We start from the raw sequence: 21,220 nt of genomic DNA on the forward strand, positions 1-21,220 counted from the left end.
ACCCGGTTCAAGGGTTCTTGATACATAGTATCTAGATAGAATTCTGGAAGTTCAAGAAAGCAGAATAGTATAAAAATTTATCTTCATTTTTAACCTCTAGCTATGTACTATATTTCCTTAGACTGTGAATATATAAAAACAACTATCTTGACTAAACAGGATTTTGCCTTTATTACTCAAAGAAATCATAGTGTTCCTATTGTATGATGGTATCATGGATCTGCTACTATTTTCTTTTATATGCATTCTGAAAAAATAATTTTCAAAAACAGACCTAAGATAATTTTTAAAAATTCAATTTAGAATGTCTAACTATAACAGGAGAGATTAAAAACAAGGTCTCTGGAAAAAGTCATAAAAACCGGGCATTAAGGTGGGGATGAGTTTCAAAGGTAGGCAGAAATTAAATTATCCAAATTGGTCACTAATGTTAGGAAAATGAAAACACTGAACTGAATAAAAGTGTGCCTTTTGGACCTGATTTGTACTGGAGTCTAAGACTCATAAATTTATTATTATTATTTTGGTAGTAGGGATTTACCCTAGGGGCACTTTACCATTGAGCTACATCCCAAGCCCATTTTTTATTTTGAGACAATGTCTCTCTAAGTTGCTTAGGGACTCACTAAATTGCTAAGGCTGTCTTCGAACTTGCCAACCTCCTATCTCAGCCTCCTGAGTCACTGTAATTATAGACAGGCACCACTGCACCCAGCTAAAGCATAAATTTATAAATCATATATTTACAAATCATATATATGAAGTTTTTTAGTACTTTGGTAATTACTCTGCTCCCATCTTACAAAACTCCTCTTTCTTTTCTTTTCGTTCTTTCTTTTTGGCATATTAGGGATGGAATTCAATGGTGCTCTACCACCGAGCTACATTCCCCAGTCCTACATATTTTTTTTATTTTGAGACAGGTTCTCACTATGTTGCCCAGGCCAGCCTCTGTCTTCCAATCCTCCTGCCTCTGTGTCCCAAGTAACTGGGATTACAGGTATGCAGCACTGCAACTGACTCAAAATTTCTTTCTCCAGGTTCTCTAATATCCTACATATATCTATGAAGTGTCACTATCTCAATGGTTATATAACAGTTTACACCCAAGACAAGGAAATGCACAGCTTTTTTTTAGAGCAATAGTTATATTTCTTTATCCTCACTAGATAGTAGAGTGTATATATGTAGATATAGATTTATACATAAATATATGCAAGTGCTCTACCACTAAGCTACTTCCCCAGTCTTCCATGTAAAATTAAATCCATCAAATAAATGTTCCATCTAGTCATATATATATAAAAAGAGAGACCTGACACTGAATACTATAGGGCTAAATGAAAAGTACTTTCTGAAACTACAGATAGAACTAGTCTAAAAAAACCACATCTATCTTATGCACAGAAAGAAATTTAATAAAGGTATCTCAAAAAGGATTTTAAGTTGATAATATGTGGGGAAGTGTAAAATGTTTACTTTTGTCTCCTGAATACACTACACACTCATTGAGATATCTTGCATTATTGATTTAAAAAGTGAAAAACACAGGATCCGAAACCAAAACCAAAATAGCTAGACCTTAAAGGTTTCTACAGTAATACACTCCTTTGGTTCTTTGGGTTAAATAACAGCAATTACCAACCAAGTGAGATACAGCAGTTATTTAAACAATGCAAATGTTTAAATGGTAGAGGGGAAAGTAAAGGGATCTAAGGGCAGCAATTCAACTGTGGATCAAACTACCAGAGAGAAAAAAAGAGTTTTCTGCAGTCTAGAGATAATCTAATGAGAACTATGAAAAAGAGAAATGTTCTTAGAGATAAGTAAATATTATAAATATAAAAGAAAATATTTACAAAAGTAATTTTCTTATAAAGGCATCATTTCCTTCCCATCAATAAAATGTACCAGTTTAAAAAAAAAAAAAAACTTCAGATACACCTCTTATTTTATAACAGAAATCAAGGGCCAAATAGAATTTGCTATTCCATATTTCCTTACCATTATTTGGTGACAAAATGAAATGTGCAAATACAGAACAATTTAATTTCAACTGAACACTATTTTATTTGAATGGGACACTTTACCATTGAGCATATACCATTTAAAAAGTTTTTTAACAAAAACATAACAATATATTCAATCTATACTAATTTGCCCTATATCCACTAACCTCTTAGGAATCTTTTATTATAAGCTGTCAAATTATTGAGTTTTTATATGATTTTTTCTGATTGCATAGTCACTACATGTTCATTACAGAAAACTTACAATAACAAAAGAATTCCCCATAATCTTACCAACTATAAATAACCACTAATTATTTTATTTCTTCTGTGAGTACTAGCTTACTTAGTAAAAATGCTATTAATCAATACTTTTTGCCCACTTGTTTTCAGTTGTTCAGCTAAGAGCTTTATAAACACTATTTTATTATTATAACAATCTTATTCAAGTAATAGGTGAATATTACCATTATAGTTTTTATCAACTACAGTTTAAAGTGGTTAGGAAATATGTCCATAGTCACAGAGATAAGTGGTAGAGTTGAACCCAGCATCTTTGATCACTATACAATATCGTCATTGATATAGATGATAACATATTCTTCTCTTTGTTCCTAAGTAATTTCCTATATCATAAAAATTATAATTTTAGATGGCTATCCAATATCATTTGAATATATAATAATTTACTTAACCACTCCTCTATTAGATCAGATTATTTCTGTATAATATTTGTAAAGGTGATTCATTAAATAGAAAAAATAAAAACTAGGATTGGGGATATAGCTCCCAGGTAAAGTACTTGCCTAGGAAGCATGAAGCTCTGGGTTCAATCCCTAGTACCATCAAAAAATAAAATAAAATAAAAACTAGGTACATGCAAGACTTGTTTGATTAGTTTAAACTTAAAATTAAATATATGATTCAACTTACTCTTTTACTGAGGCATATAACTGGCCACATACTGCAACCTAATGTGCAGCAGCAACAAAGGCAGCCACAAAGTAGCCAACGTACATTAACAGGAAGGTTCTTCTTAAGACAACTGTTAACTCTGTTGATGCTGGCTTTAAATTCTTCAGGAGCTACCTAAAGAAAGAGTTTAAGAAATAACAACAACGAAATATTAACAAACATGTCTCATACGTTTTGTCTAATTTTCTAGGAAAAACTTTAGTTTTGAAACATCTAAATAGGAAATAAATAATTGAGCTACTCACTTTTCCAGTTAATGAAGAAGGGAATTCTGATTCAAATTTGTTGCTCAGTCCAAATCTATTTTTTAAAAAAATAAGAAAATGTTATATTATGTATCACTGTTATAAAAAAATAAAAAATGTAAACATTTAGACTAACTCTGTGGCAGAGGCTTGTAATCCCAGAAATTTGGAGGCTGAGGCAAGAAGATCACAAGTTTTTTGTGGTACTGGGGATTGAACTCAGCCTGATAACTTAATAAGACTATCTCAAAAGAAAAATAAAGAGGGCTGTGTGCTGGGGTTGTGGCTCAGTGGTACAGCAATCAACTGGCATGCGTGAGGCACTAGGAGCAATCCTCAGCACCATATAAAAATAAATAAAGTAAATGTACTATGTCCATCTACAACTAAAGAAAAAAATATTTTAAAAAATAAATAAATAAAGAGGGCAGGCAGCAGGGCAGGGAGGGGGAACCTAGCTCAGTGATATAGTACCCTGAGTTCGATCCCCAGTACCACAAAAAATAAATAAATATTTAACTTAAAGATCAGAAACATCAGTAGAATGTAGATTAATATATATAGAAGTTAGAGACAAATGAAAGTATAAGACACAAGAGTTTCATAATAATCAATTTATGAAATTTAACAAGCAATTATTTGTCAATGAATCAAAACTTTCATATAATAATATGAGACTGAATGTTACCTAATCAGCAGTATATAAGTAAAAGAATAGATGATTCATTTAATTTGAGCTACCACCTCCTCCTTAAAAACTTCAAAGCATTTTTTTTTTTTTGCGGGGGTGCTAGGGATTGAACTCAGGGAAACTTAACTACTGAGCCACATCTCTAGCCCTTTTTATTTTTTATTTTGAGACAGGGTCTCCCTAAGTTGCTTAGGGACTCACTAAGTTACTGAGGCTGGCCATGAACTTGCAATCCTCCTGCCTCAGCCTCTCGAGCCTCTGGGATTACAAGTGTGCACCATAAAACATATTACCTTTATAGACATGATAGCCAATTTTCTAGTTTTGAATGTTAGTGGTAGAGATAAGCCATGGTTTTAAAGGTTAATAGGTGTCCTTGGTAGACACAAGTAATAAGAGAAGGAAAAAAGTGGGAAGGAGGAATAGAAGAGCGAAAGGAGAGAAAATATAAATAAAAACAAAGTAGGGCTTGACAAAATGCTACCAAGAATTATCTTAGGTGACACTCAATACCTACTTGATTGTCAGTGTATTAAATGGTATGAAAGAAAACCCAGACACCTCCTCTATCGCCATCTATTCCTATTACCTGAAAAATCGTTCCTTGAATTTGGATTAAAATACTACATGGCTTTAGAAGTGATAAACGATTTTCAAAGATTACAAAAAAATTATAAACTTAACACACTATGATCTTACCTATTAGAAATATACTAATACTTGGAGAAAAGGGCATTCAAATTACAAATACTGAACATCTTCTATGAGATATGTCCTGATGATCCTATAATGGAAGTTTTTAGAACTTTTTTTTTTAAGAAATAATGTACAAGGTCAATTTACTTTTATATAATTTAATTTTTAGGGGGCTGGGATGTGGCTCAAGTGGTAGCGCGCTCGCCTGGCATGCGTGCGGCCCGGGTTCGATCCTCAGCACCACATACAAAGATGTGTGTCCGCCAAGAACTAAAAAATAAATATTAAAAACAAAATTCTCTCTCACTCTCTTTAAAAAAAAAAAAAAAAAAAAGTTCATGCACACTCGTACATTGCTGGTGGGACTGCAAACTGGTGTAGCCAATTTGGAGAGCAGTATGGAGATTCCTTGGAAAGCTAGGAATGGAACCACCATTTGACCCAGCTATTCCCCTTCTCGGACTATACCCAAAAGACCTAAAAAGAGAATACTACAGGGACACAGCTACATCAATGTTCATAGCAGCACAATTCACAATAGCTAGACTGTGGAACCAACCCAGATGCCCTTCAACAGATGAATGGATTAAGAAATTGTGGCATTTATTCACAATGGAATATTATTCAGCAGTAAAAAAATAACAAAATCATGGCATTTGCAGGGAAATGGATGGCACTAGAGCAAATTATGCTAAGCGAAGTTGGCAATCCCTAAAAAACAAATGCCGAATGTCTTCGCTGATATAAGGGACGTGACTCAAAACAGAGTAGGAAGGAAGAGCATGAGAAGATTACCACAAAATAAGGAAAGAGGAGGGAGGGAAAGGGAGGGAGAAGGGGAAATGCACAGAAGACGGAAGGAGACCCTCATGGGTTCACAAAATACATATACGATGGTGTGAGGGAGAAGGAAAGGGGAAAAAAAGAGAGAGGTTAAGTGTCACAGTAGCGTAGGTAGACAATAGGGATGGGAGGGGAGGGGAGGGGAGTGGGGCATAGGGAGGGCAGCAGAATACAACTGACACTAAGACTGCTGTATGTATACACATGGATGTATAACCAATGTGATTCTGCAATCTGTACATGTGGAAAAATGACAATTCATACCCTATTTGAATCAAATGTATGATATGTCAAGGTCATTGTATTGTCTTGAACAACTAATAAAAATAAATTTTAAAAAAAGTTCATGCAAAACATTAGGCAAAGCTTTGAATGTAACTTGGCGTTTATGTAGAAATTAATTATTGAAATAGGCTTGTTTTATTCATATTCCACATACTTCCAGTTCACTATGTCCTCCTTCCTATAATCTACAGCCATAACTCAAAGTGTAAACTAAGCTGTTACCTTGCTTTCTCATTTCATCCAATTCAGCCTTTCCCTTTCCTGACAGAGCTTCCCTTTTAAAATCCCCTTTACTCTTACCTTTGGAACTCCTAATCTGTTGTTATGCTGCTACCAGTATACCTCCTTATATCTTCTCTTCATCAAAAGGAGATCAACAGAAAAGGAAACAGATCAGGGGAGGGAGGAGGGAAGGGAAAATACTGGAGAATGATATTGGCGAAATTATATTGTTATATTGTGTGTATATATGAACATGTAACAACAAATTCCATCATCAGGAGCCAGGCACTACATGTCTGTAAATCCAGCAACTGAGGAGACTGAGGCACGAAGATCACAAGTTCAAAGCCAGCCTCAGCAACTCAGCAAGACCTTGTCTCTAACAAAATATAAAAAAGGGTTGGGGATGTGGCTCAATTGTTAAGCGCCCCTGGATTCAATCTCTGGTACCAAAAAAAAAAAATCCACAATTATGTACCTCTACAATACACCAATTAAAAAAAAATGTGGGGGGCTGGGGATGTGGCTCAAGCGGTAGCGCGCTCGCCTGACATGCGTGCGGCCCAGGTTCGATCCTCAGCACCACATACAAACAAAGATGTTGTGTTCGCCAAAAAACTAAAAAATAAATATTAAAATTCTCTCTCTCTCTCTCTTTAAAAAAAAAAATGTGGGGGGAAAATGCCTCTTTCCTTAGGAATTCTCAACTGTAACACATTCTTAACTTAATGAATTATGAAGAAATTAAGCTCCATCTAATTCAGCAGCGTATACACTGTAATATATAGTCCGGATACTGTTATCATTGGGACTGTATCACCTGAAATTTTGAACTGTAAAATTCTATTACTACTATTAAACATTCCATGTCTTCCATCCTTACACCAAGGTTTTTGGGTCTCTGATTATATCTTTTTTTTTTTTTTTTTTTTTTTGCTGCTGGGGATTGAACCCAGGGCCTTGTGCATGTGAAGCAAGCACTCTAGTGAGCTATATCTCAAGTGAGCTATATCCCCAGCCCCTCTGGTTATAGCTTACTGCTTTTCACCCCTTGAAATCTCCCAATGGCTCCATTTCCTTCCCTATGTGTCAGAACTATATACTTAATCATTTTCATTTGTTGTTGTTGTTTTTGTTTTTTTACAAAACTTTTAATTGTTTTGACCATACTCCAACAAATATCCATTATCATCTTTACAGTATCTTCTGACAACCCAGGTTCAATTAAACTGTTTACTTTCTTCACTTCAATTCTCACTGCCTGGAGCTACTAGAAAAAAAAAAAATCACCCTAACTTATAAATATATTATTTCTAATTTCAGTATTATTGCCTAAGCAATTTTTTTTTCTGTTCTATTAAATTACCTTACCCATATTCCATGGTTGTTGTTCCTCTTCATGTACTCAGCTTTATCCTCACAACTCACAGTTTTTGCAGATAACCATAGTGGTTAACTCCAAGTGGGAAATAAAAAAAATCACTGAATATAAACTGCTTTAGCTTCCCTCCTTTTAACTTTTAGATTTAGCCACATGTCTTCTATATCTTTCTCCCTCTCTCTTTGGGTACTGGGTATTGAACCCCAGATGCTTTTACCACTGAGCCCCAGCCTTTTTAAAATTTTATTTTGAGACAGGATCTTGCTAAGTTGCCCAAGTTGGCCTCAAACTTCGGATCCTTCTGCTTCAGACTCCCAAAGTAGCTAAAGGCTTGCTACCAACTACCTTCATGAGTTGCTTAGGGCCTCACTGAGTTGCTGAGGCTGGCTTTGTACTCGTGATCCTCCTGCCTCAGCCTCCCCAGTTGCTGGATTTACAGCAACTATCTTCTCAAAGCTAACTATTTGCTCCTGATTGCATATCCTCTGCAATCCCTGTCTTTGTACACATAGACTACAAACCTGCATAAGTCCACATGGCCTGAATGTTTTATAGGGATTTTCTTCTCCCTCAATGTATGATAACATCCATCTCTTGTTCTCTCTCAGAGTCTTGAAAGAGTTCTTTACGTCCACTATCTTTAACTCAGATCCCGTTCATTATGCAAACTATAACAATCCAGGCTTTCAACTGCATCTTTACTGATGAAACTGATCTCATCAGAGCAGTTAAAAAACAACTCTTTTCAACAAGTCTTCTTTTACAGTATGCCTTCTCCTAGTAAAGAACCTGGGCATCAGAAAGTCTTATTTGGCAAGGCATCAACAAATAATCCTTTGCTATATCTTTCATCTTTGCCAAAGCTTTTTTATTTTTTAAATCAGTCAACCAAAGCAATACTATCAGATCAAGTTTTTACAAGATCATTGTATTTTATTAAACTGATATGAAAATCCATACTGCATGTTTGATAATATAACTGCAAAATATCATCTTTGATTTTCTATAGATTGCTAAACGTTTTTTTTCTTTTTCTTTGTGGTGTGGGATTGAACATGGAGTTGCTTTACCACAAGCTACATTCTCAGCCCTTTTTAATTTTAACTTTGATCTCACTAAATTGCCCAAGTTAGGGACTGGGATTGTGGCTCAGAGGTAGAGCGCTCACCTAGCATGTGTGAGGCACTGGGTTCGATTCTCAGCACCACATAAATATAAAATAAAGACACTGTGTCCACCTATAACTAAAAAATAAATATTAAAAAAAAATTGCCCAAGTTAGTCCCAAACTGGAAAAGCAAGTGAGCACCACCTTGCCTGGCATAAATTGCCTATATACCACCTTAAGCTCTGACTTTTTTTATTTTTTAAAAAAATTCAGCAGGAAGCAGATTTAGAATGGAATTAGGATGAACGTTTAAGTTTAAATTAACAGCTTTACAAATTACTCCTTCAAATGGTTAAAAAAAAAAAAAAAGCAACTTAATTAGAAGATAAATGTACAATTGACCTGGGACTATATTCAAAAAGCCAAATTTTATCCCATAAAGTGATAATTTGATGTGTTGGGTGAAGTGTAATAATTTCAACACTGGGTAGAAAAGTGAATCTCAACTCTAATAACCTAACATTCCATTAATCCAAAAAGCTGCAAGTAGCACTTAATTTAAAAACATACAATTCAAGGTAGGCAGTATCTTAATTCAGTTATCCACAAAGACTAATAATAAGTAAAATAAAATTTTTAAAAATATTTTATTTTGGCAAGAAGGTCTCAAGATGGAAAATTTCATGTATTATATCAATAAAACTATAAATTATCACCACCATTCCAGAAAATTAATTTGGCATTAAAAATAGTTATACTTTTGTCACAGTAAATTCTCTTTTAGAAATGTAAACCAAAAAATAATGTGAAATGTGGATAAAAATTTATTCATAAACAAGTCAGTGAAATTTTATTCACAAAAATATTTACTCAGAACACTATAGTAGATAAGTATCTCCATAAAAGAAGACAAAGCCTAAAAATGAAACCTTCTAACTAATAACACGAAAATTACAAAACTGTAGCTTAGCACAATCTCAATTGTTTAAAAAAAAAAATCTAGCCAGGTGTCGTTGACACTCCTGTTATCCCAGTGACCAGTGACCGGGGAGGCTGAGATAGAAGGATCCCACGTTTGAAGATAACCTCAGCAATTTAGTGAGATTGTATCAAAATAAAAAATACAAAGGGCTTAGGATGTTCTCAGTTCATTGTAAAGTGTCCCTGGGTTCTATCCCCAGTACTGCAAAAAAAAAAAAAGAATGAGGGTGGGGGAACCTTATAAATTGCTATAATCTTCAACCGTACAATCTAATAGTGTATAAAAAGAATATTAAAAAATATTCCCAGGGTCTGGGCACAGTGGCACATTCCTGTAACCCAGCAACTTGGGAGGCTGAGACAGGAGGATCATGAATTCAAAACCAACCTCAGCAACTTACCGAGGCCCTAAGCAACTCAGTGAGACCCTGTCTCATATTTAAAAAAAAAAAAAAAAAAAATGCTGGTGATGTAGCTCAGTGGTTAAGGTCCCTGGGTTCAATCCTCAGTACTAAAAAAAAAAAAAAAAAAACTAGGCTGGGGATGTAGCTCAGTGGTAAGCACTTGCCTAGCAAATATACCAGGTTTCAACCCAGTACTGTAAAATAAGATAAAGTAAAATTAGAAACAATAATCCATAAACACATATAACATATGCTTACCTTTTATATATATACATATATATCATGCTTATCTTCTGACCCAGTGATAATTATTGTTATTATTGGCAGTGTTGGGTATCGAATGGGTCCTTGCAAATGTTAGACACAGTCTACCATTGAGCTACATTCCCCAGCCCAGTTGACCCAATAATTCTACTTCTAGAACTATATTACAAGAAAAAACACAGTGGTACAGATATGTGAAATACTCTACTGTTTGGGGGAGGTTATTAAAGACCTTTTGTTTCACAATTTTTTAAAACAGGACCTATTTTTAAGTAATGGTAACTGTTGCTAAATAAATACATTAAATGTATTTTTGTAATAAGTATTACAATCACAGTTTTTCTTCTATAAGAATTTTTTATTTTGTATTACTAGGCACTTAATCATAAGTGAAATAGGGACGCTTAGGTTCACTAATCAAGTCTTCTGGAATGCCATTCAATCTTTTCCATAATGCAGGTTCACATAATCACTAGCCCTTTTTATACTTTTTAACTTTTATGTTCCTTATGTTTCCTCAGATTATATCTTTTACAATTCATTACTGCACTATCATTTTGAATTAAGAACATATTTTAAAATTGTGAATTTTGACTTAAATACAGAAAAATAAGAATCTAACTGCTTCAACTTGTTTCACCCTTAACAAAAAGATGTGTTCAGTATTTATTTTCCTTTCTTCTGAGTTGTAGTGCTGTTGTTAACAATGAATACTTTAAAACTACAGAAATGTCTTTCAATTATATAAATTATATCAATCTAAAAAAAAATAGTAAAGCTCAAAACCATGTTTATAAGATAGAAGCCCATTACTGTGAATGCCTAACTAGGATCTCCCTACACTCTGGCTAGTTAGACCACAAATGGCATTTGCTTTAGGAACAGCTAATCCCTGGGTTGGCTAGTAGCACATGGGATGGCAGGAGCCAACAGGGCTGCCCCACAGACAACATAACTAACTCAATCAGATCTCTCTCGAGGTATCTGCAAGACAAATAGTTGGAAACATGGATAAAGAATGAGTTTAAATTGAAGTCAAAATACAGTACAGCCATGAATAAGAGAAGTCAATAATAAATGGAAACCAATAGTAAGCAGAAACTATGAGGTACAGGGGAAAGAGGTCTGTCAGTTCACAATGCAACAGCAGAAGCTGGAACTGAAAGTAGGTGAATCACTGTGACAACAGCACTAGAGTAGAGAGCAAGGGACACATGGTGCTGACAAAATGACAGAATAACTAGATCACCAGAGCAGTACTATATCCAAAACAATAATTTTTCGGTCTCCTGGAGCCTGGCTGTAAAATGGCAATGTCTCCCATCTTCCTTAGTCCCCAGGCATTCTTATAATAAATTTCCACTGTTTAAGGTCACTAAGGCAGTTCTGTTCTTTGAAATCTAAAAGACCCTAATACTTTTTAAGAACCCATAATGATGCTCCAAATGAAATATTAGATGAAAAATGTAAAAAACAAAATATTAGTATCACAATTTTTTAATAAAAATCTTTACATGCAAAAACAAAAATTTAATCCATCAAAATATGAACAGTAGTTAATCCTAGGTAATGGAATTAAGGATATTGTATTTTTTATATTTCCATGTTGTCACGATTTCCCTAATAATATATATTAGTATTCAAATACAAAAAAAAAAAAAAGTTTCTAGAAAAAAATAAAATTAGAACAACCAGGATATATGATATGACCTTTGTCTCTTGGTGATTATAGGTTATTATTTTATTTTCCACTTCACTGGAATACAACTTCTCAATTTCTAAATACTTTGTTTTCTGGTTTTTTGTTTTTTTTTTTTTTAATGCTGGGGATTGAATTCAGGGATTCACACATGCTAGACAAGCAATCTGCCACTGAGCTACATCCCCAATTCCTTTTTAAATTTTATTTTGAGATAGGGTCTCACAAAATGTGGCCACAAACTTTCAATCCTCCTTTTCAATCAGGATTAAAACCTGAAGTAAAAAATAGATAACTAAAGTGTTTGGATTTTAGTCACAATAAAGAAATGTATATGTAAATGACATATCTAGATTTAAAGACAATTCTAGTTTCAAAGTATACTTCAGGGTTTTTTGAGAATATTTTGAAGACTATTTCTATCTACATTAAGTATATTATAAGGAAAAAATTAATTTTTAGTTCCACAACAGCAGAATTTCATATTCTGACAGCTAGAAGAGACCACAGCTATCTGTGTCTAAACATTCTATTTTAGAGATGAAAACTGATGCAGAAGAGACAATAACTTAAAACAGTTTCATGATCAATTAATAAATAAGATCAAGGCTAGGGTCCTACTCTTGAAACTAATAGCTTTCTCTGTAAGAATAGAAAATGTTAATCCACTTGAAATAGAACATTCTAAATTTAGAAACTGAGAAGGGGGGGGGGTCTTCTTTTTCTATCAACAGATGTTATAAAATTAAAATTAATGCACAAATTACACTAAAGTTCTGATAGGATCTAAGAAAAAATCTCTTTTTGACCTTTCACATTTGTACCTAACATGCTAAGATATATGAGACTTTGTTACAATGTTCATGTTAAAATGAGAATACTTAGCTTTGTTGGTTTGGTTCAACAAAATAAAAGAAGTAATTAGGCAAAAAGACTGTAATCATACTACATAGATTAAAATAATCCACATACATTCATGTACTTCCAAAACACTTCCATATACTATGTATCACTCTGATCAAATTTTTACCTTTTCTGAGCCTCAGTTTTCCTACTTATCCACTAGTAATTATACTGCTAAACTCACAAACTGAGTTCATATAAAGCACCAAAAATATGTGGCGTATATCTTAGCTGCTTTTATTACTATAAAACAATGTGTTTTTTTTATTGTGGTGATCATCATTTTAGTAAAATGGGTAATACTATCATTTAATAACCACTATGGATAACCCAATAAATTAGAGAATGTCCAGATCTCAATGACTTTACAAGTATCATCAAATAGCTTCCAAATAAAATTGCCAATGATCAAATTGGTTAACATTAACTGCAAAGATTTTCTAACTTTTTAGCAAATAGGATACACAAGGGAGATGTGGGTTTCAAGAAAACCACGTAATACTAAAGAATTGACAGCTAATATGGGGAAGCATTTGGCTAGGAATCCAGGCACGCAACACAGAAACTGAAAAGCACAAAAAGGCATTGTGGTGAAGTTAGAACAACAACAAAGAACAACTGAATTCAAAAATCTAGGTTTAAATATCAACTAGATATTATTTTATGAAGCATATCTTCCTTCTGGTTTTAGTTGCCTCAGATAAGGCAAAAGACTTCTATCAGTCATAGATGGCCCAAAAGTCAAATGCTATCCCAAGTGGGCTTAGTAGCACATGCCTGAAATGCCAGCAACTCAGAAAGCTGAGGCAAGATGATCTCAAGTTCAAGGCCAGCCTCAGCAACTTAAGGAGACTCTATCTCAAAATTTAAAAATTAGAAGACTGAGGATGTAATTTAGTGATAAAGCAACCTTGTGTTCAATCCCCAATACTAAAAAAAATTTAAAAACACACTTTCCCAAAGTTAGTTTTTTATTTGCTTGTGTGTGTGCCTGCATGTGTGCGTGTATTTCAGTAATAAGAATCAAATCCAGAGCTTGTGCTAATTCCCAACCCTGTTCCAAAAAAAAAAAATTAGCAACGCTTTCTAGGTTCATTTCCTAGATGAGACAGCTGCTATAAAAAAAAATAAAATTTTAAAATTTCCATTCTTGTCCAAAAAGGTTATTCAAAGTTTTTCTCTTTAAAAGAGATGTTTATCAGAAGTTCATATTATAACAAGTCTGGCTCATCTCAACTTCTAACAGTGGAAGCACTATGAAAAAAGAAAAAGGTAGCAAAGAGTAAGGGGAAGGTGGATGAGGTGGAATTCTAAATAGGGAGGCAGGTAAGACTCATTTACAAAGATAGTGGAAAAAAATTTGAAGATGATGAAGGACCTACCCTCTAGATATCCTGGGAGAGTGTTCAGGAAATGTGGACAGCCAGTACAAAGATTGAATCAGAAATATGCCTGGAGTAATTCATGGAATAAAAAGAAAACCAATATGACTAATGTAGGGTAAACAAGTGGAAGAGGAGTCAGAGAAGTAACCATGGGCCATGATGGATCTTAGAGACTATTAAAAGGACTCCAAAGGAGATAAGGAGACTTTGGAATGCTGATACAGAAAAGAGACATAATCTGATTTATATTTTAATAGAATCACTAAGGCTTACGTACCAAGGAATCTATAAACAGGAGAGACAAAGGTGGCAACAGGGGAAAGTATTAAGTATAAGGCAGAAGAAAGAAACAATGGCAATTCACACCAATGGTGTGTCAAAAAGGGGTCAAATTTTGAAGACAGAGCCAACAATTTCTTGAAAGAAGGAAATGTAGAGAGAGAGACATCAAGGCTATGCCAAAAAGAAAAAAAAAAAAAAGGTCTAAATAAATAGGACTCTGGGTCTGCCATCAACTGAAAATAAAAAGGTTGCAGTTGAAGGGGTGGGAGGGAAAGGGAAGGGGCAGGAGGTTAGCAAGGATGGAGGAATGTGACAGACATCATTGTCCAGGGTACACATATGAAGACACGAATTGGTGTCAACATACTTTGTGTACAACCAGAGATGTGAAAAATTGTGCTGTATATGTGTAATAGGAATTGTAATGCATGGGGCTGGGGTTCTGGCTCAGTGGTAGAGCACTTGCCTAGCACATGCAAAGCGCTGGGTTCAATCCTCAGCACCACATAAAAATAAAAATAAAATAAAGGCATGTGTCCAACAACAACTTAAAAAAAAAAAAAGAATTGTAATGCATTCCGCTGTCATTTATTTTTTTAAATCAATAAAAAAATGAATAAACAAAGGTTGCAGTTGAAGCTGATAAGAAAGGAAGATTACAAATAAGTTTGGTATATTATGAATTCTGACACGCTCAACCTGTAACAAGTCTGGATTCACAGAACTTTATCTTCCATGGATATGACAAGACCTATGAATATATGAACTAGAAACTTTGGACTCAGACTGAATATATGAGTTATACAGATGGTAAATAAAAACAGTACTTAGTTCCATTTGCTGAACTCTAAGTTCAATGGAATTAGATTTCTAGCTATTTTTGGAGATTACTATAGTATGGATCTAGTAATGTCCCCCAAAGTCTCATGTTGAAAACATGATCCCTATTACAACAAGGTTCAAAGGTGGGGTTATTAGGCAATTATTGGATCATGGGGCTCTAACCTCATCAGTGAATTAATCCATTTGATTATTCCACTGATACCTGAATGAACTATTTGGGTGTGGGACCTGGTTGGAGGAAGTAAGTCACTGGGGGTGTAACCTGGAAAGATTTATTTTCTCCCCAGCCTCTTCTTCACCTCCATACCCCCTCCCCACCACTCTGCCACTTCCTGGATGTCAAAAGCTGATCAGCTTTCCTTCATCAATCCCTTTTGCAATGATAATCTACCCTCACATCAGGCCCCCCAAAATGGAGCAGGCTGACCATGGACTCAAATCTATGAAACAATGAGCCAAAATAAATATTTTCTCCTCTAAGTTATTCTTGTCAGGTATTTTGATGACCACAAAAAAAAAAAAAAGCTGGCTAACAAAAATGTAATACAACAACTATGAAAGAAATAAATGGATTTTGATGCCTACAAATCATGCTTTAAATTTATCTGTCTGTCTTAATATATGTCTGGGTATCAATGTAGTTCAAGAACTAAATGATAGAACTGAAAGTGTACTCTTTCCACCCAGAAGACACACGCCCCTGCAGTTTATATATATATATATATATATATATATGTATTTTTTTCAACTATATATATATATATATGTATATATATATGTATTTTTTTCAACTATATAGAGATATGTCTTAGAATCAGTCTAAAAATTTTAATTCTGTGACCACACTTTGAACAATGTTTGAGTTCATTCAGCTCTCTGAAAACACAGTATAATTCATGAAAATGTTTTATAATATTCTAACATTAGTATTTTATTATTTTTTATTTCTTTTTCTTATGGATTGAACCCAGGGGTGCTCGGGATGCTGAGAAAGGATCATAAGGTTTGGGCCAGCCCCGTGGACTTAGCAAAACCATGACTCAAAATAAAAAAATAAAAAATGGGAGCCGAGGATGTAGCTCAGTGGTGGAACACCCCTCAATCAATTATCAGTATCACCATAAAGAAATAAACAAATAATAAAAAAGGTATGGGGACGTAGCTAAGTGATAGAGTGTCCTGGGTTCAATTCCCAGTACCCCTCCCCGACAGAAATGAAATAAAAAGACTTACTTGAAGACCTATAATATTCTAGACACCACATTAAATAGTGGAGAAATAAAGACCAATAAACACCATCCCTGCCCTCAGAGAATTTTACAGCCTGTGGAAAAATATCAAGAAGACCCTCAAAAATCTCAGAACAGACAGGAAGACTGTAAGTTTGATTACAAACTAAAATAAAAAGAAATGGAGGTGTAGCTCGGTGGTAGAGTGCTTACTTGGCATGCTTGAGGCCATGGGTTCCATCCCCAGCATGATATATACATTAAAAAAAAAAAAAAAAATCTCAAAACAAGAATTTTTATCTTTAAAAATGGAACATGCCTAGCAGAGTGCTATAGTACAGGCCTGAAATTCCAGCACTTGGCAGGCTAAGGCAGGAGGATAGTTTGAATTCAAGACCAGCTTGGGCAACACAGAAAGATCCCACCTTAAAAAAATACTTACTCAAAATATTTATAAAGAAAATAGTATGGGGTAAAAATGGGAGTTCATAACCCACTTGAATCAAAGTGTGAAATATGATATATCAAGAACTATGTAATGTTTTGAACAACCAACAATAAAAAATTAAAAAAAAAAGAAAATGGAATATGTCTCACCTATTAGGCTGGGTGGGAGAAAGAGGTAGGAATTATGACATTTTAATAAATCATTTAATTGCAGCAATTTTGTAATTTGGGCAAACCATGTTGAATTCCTACGGCTAACCACAGAATCTAGTAGCAGTCTTGAGATAATTATAAATTTCAAGACAGACAATATTTTATTACCTTTATCATTTGAAAGGTCAAAAAACAAGTGTTCTTACAATGTCTATGTAAATGTCATGCTGCACCCCAAAACAGTTTCCAAACTTTTTCATTTCAAGTCACATTATTCAAAGTCTTCAATTTTCCTCATCTCACTAGCTGAGATGAAAACAAGAAAAGGGTGGTATCCCACAGCCATTAATAAAAGCTGGTGCTGAAAAATGAGGAATTACTTTTGGAGAGGGGAAGAAGATTATACCTCAGAAGTACATGAAGATATGATAATATAGTAAAATTAGAAGAGTATAACATTAGAAACAAACCTCTACAAAATAACTCTACAACACAATTTAAGTTAGAAGTCATAGATTATAAATACTCTAGGAAAGCCCAAGTTTGAATTTGATATGGATATCTATAAGGAAGATGGGAGAGAATAATGGCAGTCATAAGGACAACTTGGCTAGAAAATACTGGCCTCAAATTACTTTTCAATATCTAACTCTTAGATTAGCACATCACTTAGAGTTATCATACTTATGAAAAATCAAAAGTCTTCAATAAATGATCAATATATTTTATACAAATTTCTTCTGAGAAATAAAAAAACTCCATAATTTAAATATACTAGCTAGTATGGCCAACAATATCTAATAAGTTAGTCATTTTTTTCCCTCATTTTCATTACATAATATTAGAAGCCATGGAAAGAAAAATCTATTTTTAACTGAATTGCCAGTTCAAGCCTTTTAAGTTACATGTAAACAAATATTATTAAATATTATTAAATCTACATTTCCTTTCATTCCTTCTATTACCACTTTTCTTCAAAATATGCCTTTACACCAGATTTTCCCTTCTGCTAAATACAATCTAATAATGAAGAAAAAATGTTACCCATATCCAGAAGAATATCAAGAAAGAACACTGCTCACAATAAGAGTAAAATTAAGTGTCTAATTTGGGGTCATATGAAAATATTGTATTAAAATCCACTTCAAAGCAGACTTTGTTCACAAAAATTAGACATTTTGTATCCTATGCCCCTAAAATCTGATTATGCTTCAAAACTAAGCTGGACCTACCTATGTAGTACAAAATGGAAGATAACTTACTTTTTCACATCATCACCATGACGTGCCAATTATGTCATACAAGAATACAATGATTTCTAAAATAAAACCAGGATTAATAATAGAATATATTAAAGCAGAAAAAATGAAGAAATATTCAACCTACTCAGTCCAATCTATAAAAAATATAGAGACAGATTTATACCCTTCCAGAATGACCTGAATTAGATGACTCAGTTTACACTATCATTTACTTTCAAATTGGTAAGGGAAGACTGCTCTGATCAGTGACTTAGTTAAAAGGTGGGGGGATTATAGTCTTACTAGAACTTGTAATTGCCCTTCCCATTTATATTTAAAGGCAAGAAAAACTGAACATGCTCAACAGTTATAATAACATATAAGCATCAATTTCAAAAACATTTACAGGTACTAACTGGGCTACCCAATCTAGTATGACTGGGTAATGTGCTTGTCAGTCATGTAAAAAAAAGTTTTATGTGGGGCACAGCAGTGCATACCTGTAATGCTAGCAACTTGGGAGGCTGAAGCAAGAGGATTACAAGTTTGAGGCCAGCCTCAGCAACTTAGCAAGACCCCGTCTCAAAATAAAAATTAAAAGGGCTGAACCAGCACGGTGGCACACGCCTGTAATCCCAGTAATTCAGAGGCAGAGAGGCAGGATGATGGCCAAAGCCAGCCTCAGCAAAAGGGAGGCACTAAACAACTCAGTATAAAATACAAAACAGGGCTGGGGATGTGGCTCAGTGGTCAAGTGCTCCTGAGTTCAATCCTTAGTATTCCCCAAAATAAAATAAAATGGGCTGGGGATGTAGCTGATTTCAATCCCCAATAACAACAACAACAACAACAACAAAATTATACTACTATTATTAAGGTAAACTGCCCCTGAATTCAATCCTCAGTAACAACAATAAAAAAAAATTACATTACTATTATTATACCTATCTATGTTATTACAAAACAGGCTTACTAAGTTTTCAGTACAAAGATTCTTATTCTGATTGAAATACTTCACAGTTATTTAAGATCATACAAGTTCTTTAAAAAATAGAAATACCAGACTAAAGTGAATCATTGTAAGGTTTAAAAATGGCAGTTCCGATTTTTTAATATGTTATTTTACACTTGTGTGTCTCAAAGTGGAAAACTATACCTGAGAAGGATAACAAATAAACACTTTCAACACTAGTATTTACTGAGCACAGCACTACACACTATGATGAATTCTTTGCATTTATCATCTTACTTAATTCTTAATAATCTAGGGACTGTAACTATCCCTATCTGAAATGAAGAGACAAAGATAAATAATTTACTCAAGAAGTGGTATAGGTGGCTTTGAATCCAGAGCCTAGAACCAAGGTAATTAGGAGAAGAAGGAAGTGATCAAGAAAGATTACAGAAATATTAACTCCTAATGTAGAATGGCATATTGTTTATTGATGGTAGTTCTTCCTTATATCCTGGAATAGCAGGTTTCAGTTCTGTCTACACATTAAAAATCACCTGCAGAATTTTTTTCCCCAACTATTCATTTACGGGATCCCTCACTCAGATAACCTGGCCTTAAACTGATCTGGGGAGGGCCACAGGTATTATTTTTTAAAGAAGCACTCCAAATGACTCTAAGGGGGCAAATAAGATTGAAAACCACTAATAATTCTTTCCCACCCTATTAATCTCTCTATCCAACTACAATCAAACTTATAGATCACCTATTTGGTTCTGAGCACTCTATTATACCTTCCATTTATCCAACAAAGTGCTTAGCTTTTCCTCCTCTTAAACAGAGGAAGCATTACTACTACAGTTGAACCTTTATTTCTTGCAGTGCTCCTAGAACCTGGCCCATGCTAGGCAAGTAATCTACCACTGAGCTAACATCCCAAGTCCTAGTTGAACCTTCTAAATTTTAGCAGCTTTCCTTTGACATCAGGAATGCGAAGGAAAGGACAGAACACATGAAAAACTTTGGATGCTTCCTTCAACATCCATATACTTCTGAGATTTAAAACAAGGCAAAAAAAAAAAAAAAAAGTCTTAAGAGTCAAACTAAAAATGAAATGACAGGTTATGACACTAAAAATGTTCTGTGATATATGTTAAAAATTTTAATATATAGCTGGGCATGGTGGTTCACACCTATAATCCCAACCAATGCAGGATTGCAAGTTTGAGCCCAGCCTGGACAACCTGGGGATACTATGCCTCAGAATAAAAAAAAAAAGGGGGGGGGGGGGGGTAGCTCAGTGATTGAGTGTCCCTGGGTTCAATCCCTAGTATAAATAAATAAATAAATAATATTTGATTTTATTTCTTAATTAAGCTGATAATGACAGTTAAATCACTTACTGTTATTGTGGTGATAAACTCCATTGTCTTGTCATGATGCTTTGAGTGATTATGCAGTATTTTTACCCTTTAAGTCACCTGAATATAAACTAACAGGTGCTAAAGGAATCAAAGCATTACATAAGCATACCTACACACCAATATGGCTGGTCAAAAAATGTACTGGGAAAAACAAGGATTCTGCTGACAATTTTATATGAGAAGTCTTACTGTTTCACTAAGTTACTAAAAGTACATCCCACTCACCCTATACCAAAATATAATGAAAACAGTTCCAGGCATTCTCAGACTTGCTGGCTTTTAGTGAAAAGGTGAAATGCAGAGGCACAGGAAAAGTATGGAAATTTGAACAAGAGATCTAACATGAAAGAGTATCAATACTTCAAGTTGGACAAAACTCTGGACTTCAGAGAAACATTACAAAACTTCCTGTTTCCGGACAGCTCATTATTTGGTCCAATCTTCACATTCCTTTATTAGTCATGACCTTTTCAGAAAGCTTTCATTCCTTATTGTTTGAATAATTTGGAACTTTTGATGTTTCCAAAAAGACTCACAGGAATCTTTATCAAATGAAGA

At 34.2% G+C, this 21,220-nt stretch overlaps 1 protein-coding gene across 1 annotated transcript in view; it reads right to left on the bottom strand.

Moving 5' to 3' along the window:
• The window catches only part of Chic2 (cysteine rich hydrophobic domain 2), a 42,127-nt gene that overhangs the window by 19,764 nt on the left and 1,143 nt on the right, over positions 1-21,220 (bottom strand). Inside the window, exons 2-3 of the mRNA XM_027938261.3 lie at positions 3,230-3,284; positions 2,943-3,098 (exon numbers count right to left, since the gene is read on the bottom strand). Coding sequence (XP_027794062.1) covers positions 2,943-3,098; positions 3,230-3,284 — 211 coding nt within the window. The remainder of the gene's footprint in view (positions 1-2,942; positions 3,099-3,229; positions 3,285-21,220) is intronic.

This window comes from Marmota flaviventris, chromosome 7, assembly GCF_047511675.1.
Source record: "Marmota flaviventris isolate mMarFla1 chromosome 7, mMarFla1.hap1, whole genome shotgun sequence".
Lineage (NCBI taxonomy): Eukaryota > Metazoa > Chordata > Mammalia > Rodentia > Sciuridae > Marmota > Marmota flaviventris.